At 39.0% G+C, this 21,311-nt stretch overlaps 1 protein-coding gene across 1 annotated transcript in view; it reads right to left on the reverse strand.

Annotated features, from left to right (window-relative positions):
* The window catches only part of TPH2 (tryptophan hydroxylase 2), a 49,021-nt gene that overhangs the window by 8,711 nt on the left and 18,999 nt on the right, over positions 1-21,311 (reverse strand). Inside the window, exon 7 of the mRNA XM_026061764.1 lies at positions 19,657-19,783. Coding sequence (XP_025917549.1) covers positions 19,657-19,783 — 127 coding nt within the window. The remainder of the gene's footprint in view (positions 1-19,656; positions 19,784-21,311) is intronic.

The following is a 21,311-nucleotide window of genomic DNA, read 5'->3' on the forward strand; positions in this document are numbered from 1 at the left end:
TTTAGGCGTCCAAGGTGCAGATAGTAATCTGCAGACATTTTTGAAACCTTCTGAACAGATGATACAGCTTAAAAGAAGATCCTACACAGTCTTTTGTCAGCCTCTCTAGGAACCTCTGAAGATCTCTGAGACTCAGTTCAGAGCACTCAACTGTAAGCACATGTTGATGTTGCTTTGAGTTTGGCATGTGTTTAAGTGCCAGCATAGCAGTACTGCATCGAATTTTGCTGTATCCACGTAACGAAGTTAAATGTTAGGGAGACTTTGAGGAGCACAGTTATTCCAGTATCCACTAAATGCAAAAGCAAAGACGACAATCACTTCTGTTCCTATGTTACTCAACTTTTGTTATGACACATTGTTTTTGTTAGATCAAACAGATCAGAACAGAAAGCTAGTAACTTTCTACACATAAAGCTTTTAGGAAGCTAATTTCTGACTTCTACAAAAATACCACATATATATTTACATTTATGTTTATTACATTATCTGACAATTTCAGTATTTGTGCAAAGGGACATAACTCCACTGAAATTAACAGCTGTATGTCTTCACATGAAAAAGGAATTTAGACTACAGTTTCAATTAAGTATGAAACAGCTACTGTGGGTGAAGCTTAGATGTGCTTTTAGGATAAGCAACCCAGAATTTGATACTTAATCTGAAGTTTTTCTGAATATCTTGAGAATTTTATTTCGTCTTTGCCACTTCCACCTTCTCCTACAACTTCTACTCTTCTAGGCTGAGTATCAGACTAAATGCAAAAGAGCAGAAATTAACAGCTCTTTTAAATTCAACAAATGTTTAGAAATTGAGAACTAATTTGGTTTTCTTTCTCATATAAAAGTTCCTGTAGGGCCACTGGTTTATGCAGCATGGCACTATGTAGAAATGTGTAATAAAAAAGAATGAAAACATGAACCTTGTGTCTGATTCAAACCTGCTGAAGTCAACCAGGAAGAAGGGAAGGTTCTAGTGACTTTAGAGGTTTTGAGTCAGGTTCTACTATAGGAGTCAAAGGCACAGATATCCACAGGAGGAGGTGAAAGCACAGGATCATCAAATAAGAAATTGCAGTTCTACCTCTGACTTTGCCATTGAGTTGCATAAGTCAAGTTGGGATAAATTTTTTGTTAGGTACAAGCAGTTGATGTCACCAATAAGAAGAAAGCCAAGACAACTGGTTTCCAAAAAAGAACAGGAACTGTGCCTCAGGAACTTTAGCCAGATACGCACATGACAGAAGTCTAACGTAGGACTTAGTGGTAGGTGTCTCAGCTTCACTCAAGAAGAGTACAAACTTAGCTTCCCTGCCTAAACATTTTGCCAGAAGAACCTTTAAGGGAGCTACAGTCCTGGTTCTGTACATGCCCCCGCTGACAACAACAAACAGCTCAGTTTTATGCTTAAATCCTACTAGCCGCTTTGAACTGGCCCCCTCCCTCTCAGCTCTCTTAGAAGAACGGAACTAGCAGATATGCCCTGAACACAAACAACCTGACAGACAGACAACAGGACTGGGCTCCTCATAAAACTCAGCGATCACAGTCACTTTCATTCTTGAAATGAACAGCCTGCTCAAATGGGGAGTCTCGTGTTTGCCTATTATAGAATATCTGTAAGAGTGGCCATAACATGTAGGAAGCCTTTACTCTAGACCTCCCTCAGTCTGAGGAGGACCAAACCAATGTCATGCTGTTCCCAGGAGAACGTCCACTCAGCATTTATAAAGCCAGTGCAGGGAAGGAAGAAAAACACCCTCCACTTCTCTGAAGATGTGCGCTAACAGGGAAAGGAGAGGTAGAAGGGAGAGCGCTAACACTAGCACAAGAGAGAGCTGTCTCTGCAGCCCAGAGGTAGGGTGTTCACAAGAGAGATGGACACCTGGATTTCACTTCACTTTATTAGAAAAACTGGGGATAAAGAGGGATCTTTCTACTAAAATTGCAAGAACTACTACTATTATTATAATAAAAGGGAGTCATATTTATAAGCATATACTTGCTGACGAGAATCTATCTTTAGCATTGCTAAAGACTTGCATTCTTAGTATAACTAATTTAAATAAAACACACACAAAATGACCAGATGGTAAAACACACGTCTGCCTACTACTAACTTGTAGTATTAAGCTACAGTCTTCAGAAAAGCCCTTCAAATTAAAAGCTGATTTTTTGATAAATTTGCTGTATGCAACAACTACAATATCTGTAATTTAAGAGAGCTCTACTTAGCTAAGAAAATGAGATAACTCACCCAATGCTGCCATCTTCAGATCATTAGTCAGTAATGCATGATCTCCCCCTCACCCATGCACATACGTATACACGTGCACAGGAGGCCTGGTGCGTTATGAGGTTCAGCAGGCTGTGGAAAGCTATTCTCTCAAGTCTACACACATTGAAGCATATTGATAAGGAGGTTAAGTATTAACTATATAGAGCCACATTTTATAGACCAGATGCACAAATACCTGTTATGTATCTCTCTGTATGGTAAATCACAGTAACTGTGGTATTCTATATTATATACAGGAGAAGAGCCATTGCAGCTGGAATGACTGAATGAAGACATGGCTGTTCAGATGAACAAAAATTAAAATCCTTTTCTGAAGGTAAATAGCTGATTATTACATGATGATTACAGGCACAAATGGAGACATGCAGGCTCTCATGTTCTGATTTTCAGTCTTTGACCTGTCTCCGGCTACTAGGCAGCCTAGAGCCTTCTGCTCCTATTTACCACATCATAATATCAACGTAAAGAAACGTAAATACATTAGAAATACATAGGTGGCCATTAAGAAGCTCCAAAACGATGCTAAATACAACAATGTTGTCAGCTTTTTCACAGTATACTCTTTCAAGAATTCATCTCTGTTTCCCCTTCTTTTTAGCTCTCTTCTCACCCTTAAAAAGATTATGATTATATAGGGGAACAAATAAAGTCTTGATGCCTCCATCCACAAGACTCACTGTATATATTTACAGTAGCAATGAGAGCAGTACTGTTGAATGCTCCACAGTAGCTCTCAGCTAGCAAAGGGACGGATATTCTTAATTAGTTGATGTGATCCAGTTCCCACTGAAATCAACAGGAACAATACTATTCAAATCCATGGCTAGTGAATCAAACTGTAAAATATAGAACGGAGAAAAAGAAAGTTTAACATCTTAAAACAGAGATAGCAGCTTCCTGTGAAAATGACCGTTGCAAATAGCAAGCCACAAGACCAGCACGATGATGCAAAGAAGTAGAAAAGGTATCTTTCCACAGTGTATTAATTTAGTTTGGTTCTTGAAAAATCTTCCACTAAAATGCTTTTTTGTTACCCAAATCAGCAAAATAAGAAGAGATATCAAAGGGCCAAAATGAAAGGATTTAAAATAATTTTTAAGCCAAGAGACACTAGTGTAATGATCAAGACTGTGTCAGGAGCACAAGACAGCGTGGGATACGATTTTAGTATATTTCTCTTACTTAGCTGCCGTACATGAAAGATAATTTACAGTCATTCTCATGAAACACTGCCTACATGGGTTCAAAAATGATTAAATAGATAGATCCATGGAAGAAAAATCCATTAAGGGCTATGAAACACAAACATATGAGATGTCTGCCTCCGAAGTCCCCCAGTCACTGGTAGCTAGAGCAGTGTACTAGGAAATATCACCACCCTATAGTTTTAGTCTTACACTGTCCTCCAGGAATCTGCAATTTGCCACTGTCAGAAAGAAGGTACTGGGGTAGTTGGTCTGACCCAGTATACATGCTATTATAAGAAGAGTCAGATCACTGATCAAGCTGTGGCAAACTCCAAGCCTGTTCTCCAGGGTAAACGAGATGTCCCTTCTTCATGTTCAGGCACTGTCCTGCATTACAAACTGGNAAAAAAAAAAAAAAAAAGGATTCAAGTGTCTTTAGAAATTTTTCAAAGACAGGAAAATGGCCTGATGAGCTCAATTCTCTTAATCTGATTGGTTTCTAAGTCTTTGAACTTTGAACTCACTCCTAATATCATTCTGCAGTTGGCAACTTCCCTCTTGGGACCTATGCAAAGAGCTCATTCAGGGTGTTGAGTGATAACTCCACAGTTTTACAGACCATTCATAAAGGGTCTGTAAAAGTCTGTAAAAAGGGTTTTCATCCCATTCCCTTTCACACAGTTTTCTGATGGTATAACTTAGGCACTGATGTTTGTGTTCACTTGGCAATTTTCAGCATGATGTGTAACAAGATTTCATCTGTTCTCTATAACCACCTTATAAAGACATTTTGAGGATGAGTCCTGAAAACACTGAGCATATCAAAAGCTGATTCACTTGCACTCTGTCACAGGGGGAAGGAGGAACTATTGGGCAGCTGCTTAACTACAGCTGTATCATGTGGACAGGAATATTCACCAGGAACCACTAATGGCATGGGACTACGGCCCCAAGCTGACATACTACAGAAGCAGGAACAATCACTTTATAAATAAATAAATAAATAAATAAAATTAGTTCCAACACAGACAATAAAATTACCAATGCATGTAAAGAAACATCCTTTAATTCTTTCTATTGGATTTTTCCATGAATATTTTAATGGACTGTTCTTAATTCAGAAGTGTGCAACATGTTCAAAAATATGCAAAATTAATTCCTTTTACTTTAGAGGAGGAGGAGAGCTTTGATATTTTAGCTTTAAAATTACTGACCTAGGGATTAAATCTCTCATGCAGTTGTAATTGTTTTGTAACAAGATAGTTATAAACAACAAAAAGACTTTTAAAAGACCTTTTATTATGATTTAATCCTAAGAATTAATGAAATAAAGGTGTTTTTTCCCCTGTAAAGTCGTTCGAATTCCAAACAAATGTTGTCTCAAAGATATCTGTGATTCTGTGCTTTCTTTCTTATTCAGACCTGGCAGAAACAAATTCATGAATAATTGGGCATTTTTTTCAATCTCAAAGATATCAATAGCCACCAAAAAAAAGCTTCTGGCATTTCATATTTGACTGAATTATTCAAAATTCACAGTCTGTTGAGTAGTATCAGGAATCACCCACTACAAGAAACAGATATAACACAGGTTACCCAGGCAACTAGCCAATACAGCCCAGTGTTGGGAGTCCAAACATGAAGCAATGCCAGTCATTTGACAGCTATTCATGCGGGAACCTTATTGCATAGAAACACAGGGAGATTTTTGAACAACAAATAAATCTCATGATGAGCTCGTGAATAGTTCAAAAGCAGAAAAGAAGTAAAATTCAATAGATAAGTCTTTCATTAGATATGATTCACCTGCCTCCACAAAGAGAGTGACCCTATTCACAGACAACATCATTCCTAAATAAGAAAGCAAAGTTTAAGAGTTGTCTCCTTTAAGTATTTTGTTTAGTTTACCACTCTGAAACATTACTTAGACTTACTGAAATTGGATTTCCTTCAGAGATTTCAAAGTAAATATCTTTAACAATGTTCTCCTTTTTCCCCTCCAACTGCTTGTTATTCAGACCTTTCACTAAAGGTGAATGTTTGAAACAAAATCTTTTTATAAACAGAAGCATGAGTAGATGTGGTGCTGCTTGTTAGAGCACTCTGAGGTAGAAGCACACCAGTCTTCGCATTTCTGTTGACAGCCGCAACACACAGAATCACTACATGCAAATTCCCCTAATGCAGAGGCTTGACATGTTCAGAGAAAGCATGCACTTCAGTGAGCACAGTGGGACTTCACCCCTTGTGAGTACTTCGAAATGGTATGTTTCTTTTTTCGGGAGTTTCTGGAGAAAATCTCATAAAGGTAACCAAAGTAAAATTATCATCCTGAGTTTGCAAAGAAGCAGAAACCATGGCTCAAAGAACACAGGCCAAACAGCGCTGTCAATAAGGAGTTAATTCTACTACTGGAGAGCCTCTCCAACATAAGACAACATGTATCGCAGCTGTCTATCTTGCAGATGCAATCCATCTTCTGGAATAAAAACTGGAGGACTCTTCTACTACTACCTGTGGGTCTGTTGAGGGACTGTGTCCTTCTGCTGTCCATTCTCACATAAAGGAGGCCCTCCTGACACTCTGAGGAGTGGACAGAAAGGAAGATGGAGCTCTTCTGGGACTTTCTGGCTACTGATTCTTGAAAAGAAGTTAGTTCCCACAGAATTGGAGCCATGTATGAATTACTCCTGGATAATCTTAAATCAGGCTTGCTCTGCACAAAGATGATGTCTATCCATCCCTCTCACTCTATCTCAGTTGAAAAGCTTGAAGATCCTTATTGTGTAATTGTCTCCAGTTGCAAGATCAGGAATCTCAACACTTAAGCAGTAAGCCTTTCTGTGTAACAGGCTGCTGTTTTTCATCATGGCAACAATTCCCCATCTCCAAAACTAAATGGTCACAGAGATGGTAGCAAAGGTCACTCCCATAACAGCACATGTACTCATCTTGCTTCATACAGAAAGAAAAAGAACTCCTTATCTTTTCTTTCAACATAATTAACTAACAATGCTGCAACTTAATATGCAGCTAAGGAGATGAGACCACTGAAAGAATTCTATGAAGCGCTTCTTAGATCATTTGTTAAACATAAGGCGTTGAAGCCCTAATGCTTTATCCTTGCTATTGCGCTTCCCTGTCATTTGACTCTTATCTTGAACAACTTCTAAAACCTGGGGTTTTAAGGTTTATTAATTTCATATAGAGTTATTAAGAACAAATGATGTGCAATAATGAACCATTCCCTTTCCAATCTATTTTACAATGTGCAACGTGGATTCATGTTCAGCGCTCCCTACAGTAGCTGGAGAGAACATTTGCTCATTTCTTTTTTGACCTGTTGCTTCAAATTTCAGCTGTCTAGGGCTTTCACACAGTTAACTCAAGAAGCAGAGTCAGGTCTTTTGATGTGTTTGCTAGGACTCCAAGAGATGGGGTGCTCTGCACGTCAAGCTAAAAAAAAAAAAAAAGCAGCTGGGTAAACATATGTCACTGCTGTCCACCCACACTCTCCAGTCTTTGCTGCCTCATGTGACACACTTGACCCACCATTATCCTTCGCAATTCACAGGCTATAAGTAGGGAATGTCTTTAGCGCACTGCCATCTCTGTTTCCCAAGTCTTTGAGCCGCTAGTGCTTCAAACAAGGAATTTGTGATAACAAAACCTACCAAAGCAAGAACACTCCCGATCGTATGTGGTATGTGGGCATGGGCTGGCACCCCAGAGTGCTCCCTCAGCATCCTGACTTACACTGCAGCTTGGACAGCACAACTCCTCTAGCAGAAAGCAGGGACCCAAACACTGAAAGGCTGGCGTGGCCCAAGCGAGAGCAGAATTTGGAACATTTGGTGGGGAGTCATCGACCCTAGGATTGCTGTCCAATTCTGAATGGCATTGCTTATAGAATAGCTAGAGAATGGACAAGAGCAACCTAAGACACTTTTCTTCCTATGACATTCAGAGCCAATGTCTCCACAAAGCCTAGACCAGTCCCCAGGACCTGTTTTCCACAATTACCTGTAGACCTCAGGACTGATTCAAAATAATTCCCCCCCTCTCTAAACAAGCCTACTTCCACCCTCCAGCACATACCCCGAGAAGGAGACTCAGAAGAAACAGCGTAAGATTGCCACGCTTCCTGAAATATCAAGAAAGGCCCTTTAGACAGGGGACAGTCTGTTTTTTGTTTTTTGTTTTTTGTTTTTTTTTTTTAACATACTGGAATGTTATAACTGAACTGCCTAAAGGGAAAAGTGACACCAGAGTCTCTTCTACTTTTCCCAGGAAAAGCTTTCCATAGACTGGTAAGATAAATCCACAGATTCATAAGGAGCAAAGCTGCAGCAAACCACAGTACAGACAATCCTCAGTTTATAAACAGAGAGTTTATTGAATCACTGCCCTAAGTCAGTCCCACCTAATTGCCAGGTCAATTACTGCATTTGGCAACTGCACTGCAGGGAGTGAGGCAGAAGAGCTGCTGAGCCTGCTGAGTGCCTCCTACGACACTTTAGCTGAGGAGAGGGGTAGGAGGTTCTTCAGTACATGATCTGCAGCATAAGTCCTAATTTATCTGCTAATGAGGAGAAACCACATCCTCACAAAGGGGAGTAGCCTTTAGGGATTGGAAAAATTTCAGAACATTTGCAAGCTCTTAAACCATGGGGCAGAAACAGACTGAGGACATGGTGACACACTACACCTGGCCAACGCACTCTTTAAATTTCCAATTCACGGAAAAACATGCAGTCATATCCATTTAAATACTTATTTTTAAGAAGCAAAAAAAGGGGAGGACTTCATTCCAAGAATAACAGCATCCACTCTAATTTTCTAAACATTAAAAAATATTAACTTCTGGCATCTATTTAATGAAAACTGATTTAATAACTGGATAGTTAAGACTTATTTTCAACTGCATTTAAACTCAATGTTATTTTAATCACATAAATGTAAGGGGACTCCCAAAACCTTTTGTGGCTCTTGATGCATTTACTTAACATGCCTTAAAAAAAATAGCAGGCACCAGCACAAAAGTGTAAGTTCTATTCATTTCAAGCTGAAGGACAGATCAAAGAAGAAAAGTAGATCAGGGAATTTTAGATATCTGTTAATTGTGCTACTAAAAATATATCCAAACTGAAGATGTTTTTCACAGCCCTAAACAAAATTTTTCAAGCATAGTTGAGCATCTCCTTGTATCTCAACGATTTTCAGCAGTGAGGACATGCAAAAAGAATCTATCATACATACAGATTAGTTGTGTGAGTCAGCACTGGGTTACCTTCCAGAGGTCTGTAATCACACTGCAAATGACACCAATACGTACTCAGCAAGCTCCTCATTGTACAGAAAAAATCCAAGTAATTTATAAGTGACTGTGGTCTAGGAGTGACTTACCAAATGCAAAAGTCACTCTGAAATGATCATTAATGATCAAGCACCCACTAAACATGTAACATTTCTATCCTCAAATACGGCCTAATAATATGTACCTGTTCATAAGCTAATAAAAAGTTCAAAGTTGAATAATTAATCCTATAAAGGTTTTTACATTCTAGAAATGTAAAATGTCTCATTAAACTACAATTTTAGCCATTTCTATATAGTCAAATTATATATTTGTAACCATTATGGCTTACTGATTCAAGGTAGTGAGGAAAAATCTCTAGAAGGAGAATAATACCTTTTATTAGAAAAGAATAATAATCCAGGAGTACCCACTCCTTCCCTCATGTCTTTAAAAAGCTCTGAGACAAAACTGCTTTATCTAGCAATATTAGTAGACATGATATTTATCAATGCCGTAATGATGGTTGGCAGGTAGCTCTCTATAGTATATAAAATATATAGCTAACACTCACAAACTGAAACAAAGTTATCTTGTCAAAACTAATGCTTTCTCTGATGCAAAAACAAAATCCCAAACCAAGCCCGAACCTAAAGAACAGACTGATTTTTTTTCCAGACTATGCCTGAAATTGAGCCATCATTTTGATGATCTGTTGACTCTGCACAACAACAGTTGCGGTCCCAGCTGGAATCAAACCAAAGAGAACCAAAATTATCTGATGCAAGGCCCTTCTCCATAAAGTTTTCTTGGCTTCAACAATGCACTCAGATTTAGAGGAAAGATTTCTGTGGTCCAATTGACAGCATTTGCTTTAACTTTCCAAAATCATAAACAAATCGAAAAACCCTTTACATAATAGCATCAGAAGACCTGCCAGCTCTAAGAAGTAGCTAACAGAATTTGTCACATGCTGTACCATATGAGCTTGGTTTGAAAGGCGGAGAGAGAGAGATACTTGCAAAATCACATGTTCTCTGGAGTTGATTTTTTCCCTGCAGAAACCCATATTCCCAAATAACAGTTTTTGGCAAGTAAAGGATTAACATTAATTTTGCAGCAACAAATTCTATCTTCATTTGCATGTGTACAACTATACAGACTTTAAGGAGACTGTATACATGGAAATGAAGGCAGAATTTAGCCCACAGACCTAAACTCATTGAAAGCAATGGCAAACCTCCCCTTGGCTTTCTGTGGTGTCAGGATTGGTCCTATAAACATATAATTAAGCTATATGTACAAATTTATTATGGCAGATCACCCAAAAATATGTTAATTAAAAATTTATGAGAGCATATTCCATCCAGCACTTTGATGTCATTTGATACAAAGATGACAACAGACACAAGAACCACTTCAAAAGCTGTAGCACTAAGTAATTAAGCCCTAGGCTTAGTTAGCTCTTTATGGACATCAGCCATATTCTGTCTCACTTCCATACTTTTATCTATGCAGACAAAGAGGATACCCAGGAATATGCTGGGTGAGAGAATCAGATTGAATCCATGTGACATGTTTAGTCCACAAGACAGTATTTAAAGCAATTCAGATTAATGCACAGTTGTGAATATTAAGTTAGGATATTTTCAGCTGTGCACAGACATGAATTTTTAGAATCCTTCCATAAGATGATGATTTTGGGCATATGCATATCGATAGAAGTATGATTGTTCTTTCTGCAAGCAAAACTATTTACTGAAATAATGCAGACCAGAAAAAGATGAGTGCATGGCTTCAGAACTTTTCTCATTACACATAATTAGTTTGGTTTCTGCTTGAAAACAGAATCTCCTGGAATTCTTCTCAAGATGGACCCACCATCCCCAGAAAGGAGGGCTGGGTGTGCAAGGCTGCAGATACAGATGCACTGTGCAGTGCAGCAGGGTGCAAAGATTTCTCAGCTAGGGGAATCTGGAGGTACACGCGTCCTAGCCAGGGAACAAGGTGGCTGTATTCACACAGGGCTGTGCCCGAGCTGAACCCTGCGAAGAGAGCTCAGTATGGTCTACCCCATATGCAGTCACTGAAACTCTCTTTCCACAGCACTCCTCAGCTGCTCTGGCTCCACGGAGAGCATGGGTAATGCTAACTCCCTTGTCTCTGCACTCACAGCACAGACATTTTCTTATTCCTAAGTGAGAACGAGACATCAGTGAAATGAGTTGCCAAGTGCCACACTCCTTCACTTCCCCATGTACCTGTGTGCTGCTACTGGAAGATCTCCCATCAGTTGCACAAATGACTCAAATAATGACCACTCTGTGTCACAGAATCTTACAGATTTATGTAAACAAACATAACCTAAAAGCAAGGACACCGCACTATAAAATTTACTTTGTAAGTTTGCTTTGACAGCTACATACTCCTTTGAGAACACTTCTTAATGTAATGTGGGATGTACTGTAGTACACAAATAAAGCCTTAGTAGCATGAGACCTCCACAGCTCTGAGCTGCACATCCATACGCTTTACAAGCGAGTTTTGCATTATGTGCTATAACCAAAGCAAAACTTAGATGTGTAGCAATGTCACTATGAATCATATCTACACAGAACCGAGGATTATCTCTCTCCTTCAACATATATGAAGGCACAAGGGGAGTCGTGAAGAGCAGCAGCAATATACTCAGAACCTTTCTCTGCTGCTTTTTTCCTGTTTTCTTAATTTAAGCCTTTATTTCTGTAACTTGTGTGCTTTTTTTAGGTATTACCTGAAGCATCTATGAATATCCATGCAAATGTTGTTCATTGGATGCTTTTCCTGAGTCCTTTTTTGTACCAGCTATATACGGTCTATAAAAGAGAATGTATAAGCCTTTTCATTAGTGTATCTCCTAGTCTAGGTCAAAAGAAAAAATAAATATGCAAAAAATCCCTATCAAGATTCACAGACTCCTTCCACTTATTCTTCAACTTATCTCAGCTGGACCCAACACTGAAATGGTAGATGCTTGTTACTTGTGTGCATTTCTAAATTTTACAAATTCTTCCTGGGCTATTTTTTTGAGGATCACTTTTCTTACTGGTGTGGCAGAGTGCACATTCAGAATGCAAGCTATTGAACTACTAGCAAAGATTACTATTGCAAAATCTGTAATTTCCTAATGAAAATGAAGTTGCTTCTGAAAATAAACAAATGTAATTAACCGGCCTGTACTGTACGAAGCTCGCACTGTTCTCTTGTTAACCTGTATGTCAAAATATATTACTTGCATGCATGCAAATTTGCATTTGCAGTACAATAACTTCCAGGATTATGATTTAACCACTTTTGGAAACATAACACTGTTAAGAAATAGAAATAATTCCAGTGTCTGGTTGTAATTTTTCATTAGAAGCTTTTTCAATATTTCTAACTACTACGGGCTTGATTTTCATAAACTGAATACTGTTTAAAAGGAGCTAAATTATTTCTACAGTGATATTTCTAATACCTTCCCTGCTCCCAATTAAGTCAAATTAGCCCTCTCTTACACCTACCTTTCTCATTACACAGCTGGGCCCAAATACACAAGCATATAAACATGTTCCAAAATATCATTGTTTCTAGTTATTTGTGGGTGCAAAATTTTGCCTGGTAGGGCAACCTGAGATCCCTCAAGAAGCAGGTCACTGACCTGAGCTACTGCTAGAGCGCAGCACTGAGAGTCCGACTGTGCATCCTCATAACAACAGATGAACCTTTGCTCATGCTCTTAACTTTGAGTGGCATAGTAAGAAGTGTGAATATTTTCAGATGTAGCACTGGTCTTATACTGAGGAGGCCTGTCTTTAAAACTGTTTTCAAATTAGTATTTTATATCAGCCCTCTACAAATAATAAAAGCCAATTGCAACAGCAGTGGTCTAGCTCCCCACCTTTGTTCCAATGGCTGACACAAGATTTCTCCATCATCTAAGTTACTTCTCTCTTCCCTTCACACAATGTGCAGAAGCAGAATTACCCTTTTGCACCTTCTGCTGACCAGAAGCCGCAAGAATCCAGATCCTTGAATAGCAATGTTTATCAATAAAAATGAATCCTTCTTCCTACCTGCTCCTGTACACAGCACGTTTCCCCCATCCCTAAGCAGCAAACCACAACAGCTCTATAACATCAGATCCACTCTGTCATACAAGTGTGAGCAGAGTTTAGCCTTTAAGAGATATACGTTCCCACTTCTATCACAAACACATATCCCTCAAAACAGGCTGCAATCTTCAGTGCTGCTCTTAACCAAATGTTGCACTTAGGGTTGGAACAGCTTGTTTACCCCACTCCCTGTCTGCTGGTTCAGATATTATTCTCTCTCATTCTTTTTCTTTTCCAGTTCTAATTCAAAGTGGAAAAGGTTCAGAGAAGAAATAGCATGAACAAAGTTACATCATCTTCCATATGAGGAACAACCAAGTAAACTAGCACTTTTCAATCCAGAAAAAGAGACGGGGGGGGGGGGGAGCCAATTTATAAAGTCATGATAGCACAGAGAAAAGTGTGTAGAGATGAAACGTTCATTCTCTCTTCAAATACAAAACTATGGGGTATCAGAAAAAGCTAGCAGGAATCAAGTTCAAAACAAAAGAAGGAGATCGCTTCTCACACAGGGAATTGTTGAGCCATGGAGCTCTTTGCCAAAGAATTTTGCAGGTACTAAAAATTTACATGTCTTCAAAGATAAACAACTTTCACTGAAGAGAAATTCATTTAGGGTTACTAAGTATATTGTAAATATTAAGTACCACATTAGGAAAGAATCAGATATGCTTACCCTGTTCTTACACACTTTCTAAGCGGGTACTTATGAGCACCACTGGAAACAAGGCACCAGCCATTTGGCCTGACCTGTACAGCAGTTCATATGTAATCCAAATCTAGAAATAGACTGTTCTCATCCAGAACAAGGGCCTCAGCAAACTGTCACAATTCCCATACAAACACTGAGCAATCATTCCCATCTCATCAACAGAAGCCTTCAAATTCTCCTTGCACTAACTATGGAGTGCTAGCTTATTTTGAAATAGTGCAGGAGTTATTTGTTTTTGAGCAACAGAACTAGTTAGGCACTGCTGCTACCATTTTGTTCTTGTGCCATTCATCTCTGACACGATGACCATGATAATGCATTGCAAGGAAATACCGCATATTCTAAAATATTAAATACTGGTCCCTGGAATCTACATGTTTTTTCCCCCTTTAATCTGGCTCTGTGATACATGTGCTATCTTTTCTGCTCACCTATTTGATTATCTATACTGTAGGATGGACTTGACATCATGGGCTTCAACTGGTTTATCAAAAAGGATTGCTGCAACGAGCGCTTGCAAACTGGGTACCATTATCTGTTATTAATTTTTTTTAGAGCATTACACAGAGCAAACCCACAAATTAGAGCATGCTTTTAGAGCACCAGTGAATGTGGTCAGAAACACTTTAGCAACCAAAGGAAGGTAATCCATCTGATCTGAGTTATTTGAATCTCCTGATTCAAACAGACCTCTGTGACTTGGTAAAGATTAAGAAGATCATGTGGTTTCATCAGCTCTTTCTTCTGTTTCTAGCATCATTTTCAGATTTTGCATTTGGCTAATTTCCAAATACATCCACATATAGGTGCTTTGCCTGTCCAAATTCAGGAACAGAAATATAGCCTGGGCCATATTCTTATACTTCTAAACAGATGAACAATATGGATGACAGTATTTCTAGCCTTGTGCTGTGTGATAGGACAACACCTGGCTATAGTTTTCTATCAAATCTAATTTCAGCTGTACAGTCCTAACAAGTTTTCACACTGGGAATTGGCTCGTCTTCCTCTAAGTGACAAGCAGCCTCAATCATTTCATCTGTATTGTCTGTAAGTTTGTCACAATTCACTCAAGCAGTTTTTAAATCATATTCCCTCTTGGCTCTTCAAGCCACAGGTCCATTACTCATTAACTAGAGCTGTAGCTGGAAGCAGCTCCTTTGCACAAAGTTCCATTATGTCACTACTGGACTTGGGGTATTCACTCTGCTCCCTCCTGGCATTCATCACGCAAGTATGGTACTCAACTGGTATACAGAATAAGGACTGAGCAGAGATTTGAATGCTAATCCTCAGTATGCTCAGGGAATGCCATAGCTCCAGGGCTGTAATACCCGTTTTTCTGTTGGCCAATAAATAATTACTTTTATATAACAGAATATCTTCAGCAGATGAGCAGATCAGAGACTTACCACAGTGGCTAGTGCACCGTCTATGGTTTTACAAGTATAAATAAGAAACATTCAAGAAGTCTTGTTTTTTCAGATGCATGGTGGGAATATTTGAATTTTCAAATATTTTCATAGTTCTCTTCTCAGCTCCATTTACTGAATTACAGATGAAGACAGTAATGCAATTCACAAGCTATACTTATACCCTAGCACATCAATATCCCTCCAGAAAATCTAATCCGATGTTTGTGAAGACAAGAGACTGCAACAGTTCGGCTCTGTCTAGTCAGACCACAAAAGCTGCATCTACTCAAAGTTACCAGACACAACTCAAGTCCTTATCTGCAATGTGCCTGTTTCTACCATTCTGCTTATCTCCTCAGCAAACAAAATGCGGTAATTGTTCTGAATCATGTTCCAGTTCTTCAGTGTGGGGAGAAGAACTGGAATAAAACCAACACAACCAGATAATGCAGATCCTCAGAGAGGAAAGGCAAGCAAGCTCACATGAATTACCACCGTCTTCTCTCAGACAGAGGGTTCTGAATGCAATTTTTTTCCAGCATACATTTATAAAATATTTTGTTTGTGATACATACGCAGACAAATCGTGGTCAGCTTTAGAAATACATCACTGGCCTCAGTCATTATCAGGCAAGGTAAAACATTTAGATTTATAACAAGCCTGAAATGCATTTAGAAAACCTCATCATACACAATTACTACAAATTCAGAAGCAACTGACTATCACAGTTTCCTGCATACAGGCTAGCAAAAACAAGAGAAATTGCTTGATTTCTACTGCCCTGCACTATTAAAATACCAGAATAAACATTACCAAGAGAGAGGAAAAGGTGACAATTTTTCATGTCTGGAGAGCTGAAGGCTTAAATATACCTTCCAGTAAGAAACAATTGGAAAACATTTAGTGGGAATAATTAGTCCCTAATGGTCAAATACCTAGGTGGAAAGACTGGTGATAAAGTGCATACAAACCAGACACTGTCCTAACCTCCTCTTTTCTGAAGCATCACCAGTTAGTTTGTCCCGTTGAATTTTATATACACATCCTATACTTACTGCCTCGCAAAGGGGCAACCTAAGCAGCTCTGAAAGAAGCCAGCAGAGGCTGGGAGTCATTCCTGCTATGAGCAAGAGAGACAGGATGCCACTTGTCAACTTGCAGCCCTACAAAACCACTGCTCTCTGGCTCTCAAGTCCACAAATTACAAGGTGATATTAAAATACAAACCGAGGCACACTTTTTGAATGATTTTCCTGACAAAACTTTACCTTATGTGCTGTTAAGTGTGGTGTAAATCATATATTATATAAATTAGTTGAAGCACCTCATGTCAAGTCATCCCCACAGTGCATAGTTTGATAGGTAGGCAGAAAAGACAGTTTTTATTTTAGTATTATGTGGAAATAGAAAAAACAGGCACACTCAGGCAAAAAAAAAAAAAACCAAAAAGCATTTTTAGAAAATCACAGAGTAGCACAAGACATCATGATCATGATAATGATCAGCATCCCAGACATATAAGCCCAATCTATTTCCTCAATTAGTAACTGCATTGTACCATAATACAAGCAATAAAATGGATTGTGTAATTATTTTGTCTTGTTCCAGTAATTTATATCTCAGTCATTTATTTTCTGTGTCTTCTCTCTTTCTTGAGAAGGTCTCCTACTACCCTCAAACACTGTAAAGGGAACAGCATCTCTCAAAAAACACTGTAAAGATAGTCTTTTGGCTCTTTCAATATTTCCATTTCTCATGGAAAGAATGCTTATGTGAAAGAGGAAAAGATGACACTTCCTTCCGCTTGCTCCACAGTCCGACTATCAGACTCATACATGAAAGTGAGGTGAGCTCATATCCTCCTTCTCAGCCCTCTCTCCCTGCAGCTCTCCTTTCCCCTCCCAGCTGGCCAGCACCAGGGTCTCTGCAACAGCTCTCCCACTTACATCTGTGCCCTCCATGGGGTTGCACAGATGTGACTAATTGCAACTTAGCAAACAAATCTGGTCTGCCCAGGGGCCAGGCTCCAGCTTGCTCTCCATCCACTGTGTCAAGTCTGCAGGGACAAAAACATCAGCAGGTTTCCTTTGCAGCTCAGGACTGAATGCACACAAAGAGCAGATCTATTGAGGCAGATGCACTGTAGCTTTTGAAAGCAGAATCAAGCAAAAGATTAGGAAATCACCTGTAATAATTCTTCCCTGTCTGGTCTGAATTCTTAAGAGGTGTTCTCTTCTCTTCCTAAAGCCATTGTCCTCTCTGAAATGGCTCAGCTGTTAATGTCACTATCTTTTTAAACAGGTCATGATAATGAGATGCTTGTTTGGGGCATATTGCCGCAAGCTCATTAATATGCATGTTCTCTCAGTTCATTTGTTTCTATATTTACTTTGAAGTTGCCTAGCTGGAAGCTGCATTGGTTTTCTTTGTTAGACTCTTGGCTGGCATTTTTCAGCTCAATGCGTCTCCATGTTTTTTACCTAGGTGGAAACGCAACAGAATCCTGCAAAAGCCAGTTAATAGAAACTCAGGTACCATTTGATACCCAGCTGAATGAATTCCTTGGCCTCCTCAGCCTCACTGCTGAGAGACATTCACGCCACTTCCCCTCAAGTTGGTTTTGTTGACATTACAAGTTTTAGGGCAAGTAATATCTCTGTATTTGTCAAGTACCTGCACCCCAGGGGAGTCTAGCCCCTCGTTGTGTCTATGCAAAACAGCATCTGGATTACCGTAAGGCTCTCTCTAAATGTCTCTTCCACCTGAAAGAGCTATTTCCAGCATGGGAAGAGAAATCAAATTTGACTCAGATATCAAATTCTCAGTGTGATAAGGGAAAGTGATTCAGTTGTCTTGTTTTATTTTTGGCTTTGTGATTCAGGAACAGTTCATTGTTCAGATGACAGAGTCAGTCATAATTGGGCATTTTTGTGAGGCCGGCAGGAGGGGAGTTGTGAAAGCATTTATATAATGTTCAGAGGTCACTTTATATTAACATCTCTCCCCAAACAGAGCAGTCCCAACATTGTCCTCTGCAACAGACTCATGTCATTTAAGGGTATTTCGGGGCGAAAGACTTGGACATATTGTTTTCCTCAAAATACCTACAGGAACAGTCTGTTAGCTAGTTCTTCTCTGCAGGCTGCAGGTCATGACAAGGTAGGCCTGCTTCCTACCAAGTCCCTTCCTAGCAAATATGCAAATAGACACAACAGCTTTCATGATTCCTGCACAGGAACAACAGTTTCCTCTCAGTAAATGGCCATTAGAAAACCAAGCAACACATCCTGAAGCACGTGAGAGGAGGTGGCCATGAGCGAGACATCAAGCCTGTCTAATTAAGAAGCGAGGCCTGTTTGATTAAATGAATTGGTGGGCTCTTCTGGAGGGCTACAGGGAAAAAATAAAGAAATAAACAAACGAACAGGTACAGAGCAGAGTAGAACTCATTCTTCAGCAGATGGGACTCTAACTCACTGCTAAGCTAGTGCATCAATACTATGACAGTTTAATGGATCTTGTTTTGAATTTGCCTTCAATACTGGGAAAAAGTTATTTGCAACCCTTAAAATCACCACTGCAGTTCTCATATGTACAAAAGCAACAGTATCCTGGTAACCAATTCTTCTGCTGGATCTCGCAGAATTTTTCATCAGTGACAATATTTAAATATTGAGCTGCTTTTTAAATATAATCTTGTTTATGATATTATTTGCAGTATTAGTTTTAACAGGATACACAAAATGAAGCATACAGTAAGTTAAAACAAAACAACTGAACAGAGCAAGCAGAGGTCACCAATCTATGTCATGATGCAAAGGAAAAAAAGATGAGCTGTGTGGAAATGGTAACACAGCAGGGCTGACAGGTGGGCAGAAGCTGGGAGTCCTGGCAACTTGGCAGGGTCCTTCAGTGGAATCTGAGAGTCCCTGACACAACAGGCAAGAAAGTTCCAGTCAGGTGGTTAGTAGCATCTAACATCTTTGATATGCAGCCTCATCCTGTTCTCACTGACTGTCTACTCCCGTATGTCTCGTTTGATGAAACACAAAATCCAGCTCACAACCACTGGCTGAGATACATGATCTCGGTCTAGATTTATTGCTGCAAAGCCTTGGTTTATATATTCTCCAACAGAAGCAGGATCAAGGGTGCAACATCTCAAAATCCAGCACACACTACAATACAGTGAACATCTGCAAAGCAGATCAGCGAGTACTGAAATAGCAGTGCTAAGAGCCAAAGTGGCTTCCTGTGGAGGAGTTTAGAGTGTAGAGCTGAGAGCACACACCAAAGATGTTTTCTTTTCTTCCAAAAGTACCTTGGTTACTTGTTTTTAGCACCCTGAAGTAGACAAAATCCATCTCAACAATCCTCGGGAATTGGATAGTTACAGCACATAAATAGTTAAACTGACTACCTAAAGACTAGTGTGTTCAGCTTTGCTCTTATTAAAGACAATGAGGAAATGCCTAAAGCTCTGTGACTGTCACATCACAGTCATCTGCAACCTGAAAATTAAGTCAGATCTGGTAAGACAACGCACGTCACTTCATTAACTGAAAAGACAGACAGGGATAAGAGAAAGCATGCCAAAAAAGATTTTTGACTCACAGTGGCTAACTTCTGAACATCTTCATCAGATGCTCCCAGTGAAGCAAGTCCTATTTCTTGTGAAAACTGGGCAAATTTGGGATCAGCAAGCAGAGGTACGTGTCCCAAGAGTTCATGGCATGTATCCCTAGGGGAATGGAAATGAGAAGAGCACCATCACAAAAATAAATCTAAACATTCCATAACCAATTTAACATAAGCCATTTTACATGGGCTCAACCTTACTTTAAAAGTCTTACATCTTTCTGCAGTACAGCTGTTCTTCCCTGTATACAATTCTATAGAAACACACAGGTTTGCTTCTATTAAATGAGTTATATGTCACTTAATCCCACCTATTCCATGACCTTCCCATCATTTCCAGATTGACTGGGAAGGCCTGATCACTGCTGTCTTCCAGGCTTTGTCCACAAAGACTGAACTGCCGAAAGGAAAGTCAGCTGTCTCACAAGTACAATTTTCAGCAATTCTCTCCACGTGAACCAAGTTCAAAATCCAACACACACACTCTTCCTCTTCTCCATTCCCCACTCTGCACTTGGATACAGCTCCATAACCATACATTTTGCCATCTACATATCAGAAATTTAAGGCAATATTTAAAAGGTATCTGTGTGCTTCATTTCTAGTTTAGTCTCAACTTCCTACTATAATTATATATTTAAATATATATATATATAAATATATAAATATATATATAAAATATATATATATAAATATATATTTTGTTATGCAGTCCAGTTTTCACCAGGCAGATTTCAGAAAAAGTAAAGAACCTGGATCATTTCAGAAGGAAGTGCCTGGTATCGTAGTAATGAAAACTATCTACTGTCCACACCTGTGAGTGCATTATTAGTCACAACAAAGTGCAAATGTAAGTCTATTAAAAACAAACAAACAAACAAAAGTGCACATGCATCATCTATAAAAAGCTCTCAAACAATTCTGAAAGTTTCCCTATATTTGTTCACAGAAAATAATGGACTTGGTAGTAAAGTTCACTTTAAAAATCTGATTTGACATTTCCTTTGCTTTTGTCTTTCCAAAGACGTTTCTCTCTCCTTTTTTTTTTTTTTTAAGCTGTAAACAAATGTTTTAAAGGCAGGGAGGAAAAATCAAGTTTTTGCCTTCTACCCCAAATCATCCAATTTGTCTTTCATAAGTATTTTTGTTCTAAAAGACACAGACTCTGACACTTCAGATAAATCAAGAACAGAAAAACAACCCTATATATAATTTAATGACTCCTATTCTCACTAAGAGATGCCACTATTCTTCACCAAGAAATCTGTGCCAACTGTCTCTAGGTAGATAGTAATTCCTGACTGCATGCAAAAGAACATTAGCATTATTGGCAATCCTAATTTCCCTCACCAAAAGTTTATCAAATACAGTTGCAATATTGTACAGTTACATACAAATCTCTCTTCTCGGCCCAGATGGCCTCCCTGACAGAAGCTTACCAACATTTGCTCATATTTATATTCACACTTCTCGGTGAGACAGGCACAGCTCTGAAGTTGTGCATGGTATGTCTGAGCTAAGGAGACGTATGACTAATACACTCTATAGTAGGGAGGAATTACCAAATCTAATTTTGCTTGTGTTTATACAGCAATCTTTCCTAGATGTATGCATTCCCCAAAGCAGCTGAC

The sequence above is a fragment of the Apteryx rowi genome, unplaced genomic scaffold (assembly GCF_003343035.1).
Source record: "Apteryx rowi isolate R43461 unplaced genomic scaffold, aptRow1 scaffold_185, whole genome shotgun sequence".
In the NCBI taxonomy this organism is placed as follows: Eukaryota; Metazoa; Chordata; class Aves; order Apterygiformes; family Apterygidae; genus Apteryx; species Apteryx rowi.